The 3,767-nt window shown below is 35.9% G+C and overlaps 1 protein-coding gene across 4 annotated transcripts in view; it reads left to right on the top strand.

Moving 5' to 3' along the window:
• Positions 1-3,767, top strand: part of LOC106515388 (disks large homolog 3) — a 73,084-nt gene that overhangs the window by 10,406 nt on the left and 58,911 nt on the right. For 3 of the 4 annotated variants that reach the window (XM_014005186.1, XM_014005199.1, XM_014005194.1), the window contains exons 3-4: positions 10-95; positions 2,940-3,080. In XM_014005186.1, the coding sequence (XP_013860640.1) occupies positions 10-95; positions 2,940-3,080 (227 nt within the window). The remainder of the gene's footprint in view (positions 1-9; positions 96-2,939; positions 3,081-3,767) is intronic. The other variant, XM_014005211.1, reaches the window with a different exon arrangement.

Consider the following 3,767-nt stretch of genomic DNA (forward strand, 5'->3'; position numbering starts at 1 on the left):
CCCCCACAGATATTCAAGAGTGTTACGAGGTGACCTTGCAACTGAATGCAGAACAAACTGTTGTGAAAGAAGACAGCAGGCAGGATGCGTGGGAGGTATTTTTACTGCTTCACATTCTATTGTAGATTGGAGAAAATCTGCTTCATGTTTATGTTGCACTGAATGCCACTTGTGTTGTTGTCTGCATTGCTTTTACTTGGTAGCCAACACAAGTTGTCATTACCTGTGTTCCTCACACTCCTACATGGAAAGCAGTTACAGTGAGTCATGTAGCTGTGACTTCATCCTGGTGTTAGAGTGTTAGATGGAGAGAAAGTCAGAGGAAGCACGCTCATAAGGTGTGTTTTTGTGAATTTGATGTCAGCTGTAACTTTCAGGCCAGGTTTTACCTTTCTGACCACTTTTCTGATTTTATACATAAATATTGAACCTTACACATGTTTCCTAATAAGTGTTAATTATATGTTTGTACCTCATGTTATTAAAACTCTATTTTTAGTCTTAAAATACAAAATGGTGATGATGAAATTACACCTTTAAACCCTCACAAAATGAACTTTAATCCAACCTAGTTATTTCTTTGTGCTTTAGAGACCGTCCAGTTAATCATAGCAAATGTACAAGTAATATTTTATCAGTTGGACAGGACAGTTAATGTTAGAATAAAGGGGTGGGGGGTGTATGGTCTGTAACATGTTGAGTTACTTTCTCCCACTCTCGCTGTCACCATCGCTGCCAAACTTCATTCAAGTCATTTATTTTCATCTTCCTGTACATCCAGCACATCAAATAAAATGGTCATGTTCAGGGAAAAAAAAGTGGCATATACTATTTATCATAACTCTGGTTTTACTTGGCCCATCAACACAATTTAAAAACTGGTGCATCCATCATACCACCCAAGCCTAGTCCACTTCAGTTCTTCCCTCAACATGTAAAGCTTGGGTAAATGAACTCATTCAGCAAAAGAGTTTCTTTGGAAATTTAAATTCTATTTGTAAAATATTCTTTATACAGTTTTACTGTTTATTAGTCTGATTAATGTGAGGTTTGATAGATTACCATGAAATGCAAAAAGACCCCCACAGCTCAGTCTAATCAAGGACCCCTTCATCAGCAGAACACATCATCTTTCAAATTTATTCATTCCACCAGAATTTAAATCTGATTTTTTTTAAGTTGTTAAACCAAGTTGATTAAGTTTTGGCATTTTATATGTTCTGAAAATCAATGATGTGGAAATTTGTATTGACGCTTTGATGACTGACGGAAGTGGTTTGATCAGTAGCCAGGAACTTGTAACTATTTCAAATACTTATTGGATTTAAATACACTGACAACAAAAATTTAATTTAATTTTATTTTATTTACTTGTTTTTCAGTGTTTTTCTTTATAGTAAATTGACCAAACCAGTTCTGTTACCTGGCATGTCGCTAAACAACCAAAAAAACCAACAAACTTTTTACAAGGTTTTGCTATGATGCTTTAGTTTAGTTTTTAGATTACTAAACTGCAAGACTGAAGAGCTCCTGTTCGCTGGTTGTTTTAAAAAGACTTGTGTTGCATATTTAGACCTTTTTAAATTTGCATCACACCCAACTTTATTTGAAGTCTTTTCTCTTACACCTTCATGCTTATTGTTTGTTTTGCCAGCCATATTTAAATTTTGTTACAACAGTAATAATAATAATTATTTTTAAAATCTGATCAAGATGAAAAAAGGCCTTTGATTAGGAATGAACCATTTTTTTTGTGTGCCATGTGTTCACAACATGTAACCCCCATGTTTTAGTCTCTAAACCACAAGTTATGACTACAGCATGAACTTGTTTCTGCCCTCCTGAGCTCCTCTGATCCACCCTGCCAGACTTCTAATTCAGTGTTGTGTGGCTCTCAGTCCATCCCCCGTCACGTGATCTCTGGACTCCAGATGCTCGTAGGGTGCAGGCACAGTCCTGGACAGGCAGGATGGAAAGATGCAGCAGTCCTTTTGGGAAGTTTGTATGAGGAAAGAAAAAAAACGCACAGAGCTGTTTAATGGACAGCCATTGAAGTGCTCATCAGTATTCCAACCATGCTGTCACCTGAGTGGAGGATGAAAACTTAATGAGTCTGCAAATTCACTGATTTGGTGCAGAGGAGCAGGTGAGAGAGGAGGATTACTGTGTGTTGGAAAATAAAATAAATAAAAAAATCTTGGAGAATAGGCTGTTTTTGAAACGTTGGTTTCAAATTAACCCCAACCTTTTTAAGTTGCAGCAAAATTATGGAATTCAATTAATGTACAACAATCAAGAAATAGCTGATGATTAATGAACTTATTTTAAGTTTGACTGCACAGTTTCACTTGTATTTGTCTGTGAAGGTGAGTGGAATGAGAGTCCATACTTAGCTGTCATCATTCAATCAACGTCAGTCAACAACTAAATGGTTCAGCATAAAAATTGTTTATCCAATTGCAAAGTAACTTTTTTTTAAATTAAATTGAAGTACTGCTATTACAATAAAACTGTTCCCAAGTAAAGTACATTAACAATATATTAAAGTCAAAGAAAGTCTTAGTAAAAAAGACAAGTAAAAGGTCTATTTTTCTTTAACTGTGAGTCCAGCATTTTTTTATTTCATTTTATTTATATTTTAATTTTTAATTTAATTCCTTTTGTGTCATTCCTCCATCTCCATGTTCATCAAAACCTTTTAGTTTAATATGAAAATGTCTATATTCTAACAAAAAATACATTCATGTGCATTCACCCATCCATTTTTTGTACCTGCTGTGTTCTGTTCAGAACTGCAGGCCACTGGAGCTCCTCTCAGCTGGAATTCAACAAGATGTTGAAATTCTGGACAGGTGAACTGTCTGAGAGAGTTTATTTTGTCATGATGTATTGGTCATTGTAGAAGTATTTCTAAAATGAGTTTCCATTGCACACTAAAGGAAAATACCCATGTGCTGCAGGACCAGGAGAACCAAGAAGATGAGGGTGTGTCTCGAGTGCGAGTGACCAGCAGGACAAGCCCTCACAAAGTGGAGCGAGTTTCCGGTTTGGTGGCGCACTCCCATGTCGAAATGCCAAAGGTGAGTGAGAAAAAAGCAGAAAGGAGTTTCTGAGGCCTGAGCACAACATCCCCTCAGTGTAATCACTGAGGGAAAGCAGGAAGAGCAGCTGCTGGGATGTGATACAGGGGATGTGGACCACCACAAACGTACTTTGTCATAATATTTTTATTTTCATTTGAGGTGTTTGGTCATCTTTGGCCACGTTACATCACAATAAAATACCGAAGGAAGGCAGCACAAAAGACTATTAGGCAAAAAACAAAAAGATAAAATGCTAACAGTAGAATCAGAATTAAAATGAGAATGTGATGTATCGACCAAGTATTTATAGTATACAAGGAATTTGATGTGGTGCAAAATATACATTGTACACAAGGTATAAAAATCTAAAAGGACAAAGGTTTAATAAAAAGTTAAAATATATAGAAATAGAACGGCAAGATAAAATAAGTAATAAGCTAAAAATTGAAGCTACGGACTAGTTGTATAAAAGAAAAACAAAACAAAATTATAAAAAGTTTTTAAAGGGGCAATATCATGTAAAATCAACTTTTTTGAGCTTTTTAACATGTAATAATACTCATAAAAACATGCCCAAAGCCTTGCTTTGACTCATTCATGCATGTTTGAGTAATCCGGCAGTGTATTTAGTCAGCCATGCTGAGGAGCAAAATGACAGGTGGGAACCAGAAACGCCCCTGGGAC

Source organism: Austrofundulus limnaeus, unplaced genomic scaffold, assembly GCF_001266775.1.
Source record: "Austrofundulus limnaeus strain Quisiro unplaced genomic scaffold, Austrofundulus_limnaeus-1.0 Scaffold1, whole genome shotgun sequence".
Taxonomy (NCBI): Eukaryota; Metazoa; Chordata; class Actinopteri; order Cyprinodontiformes; family Rivulidae; genus Austrofundulus; species Austrofundulus limnaeus.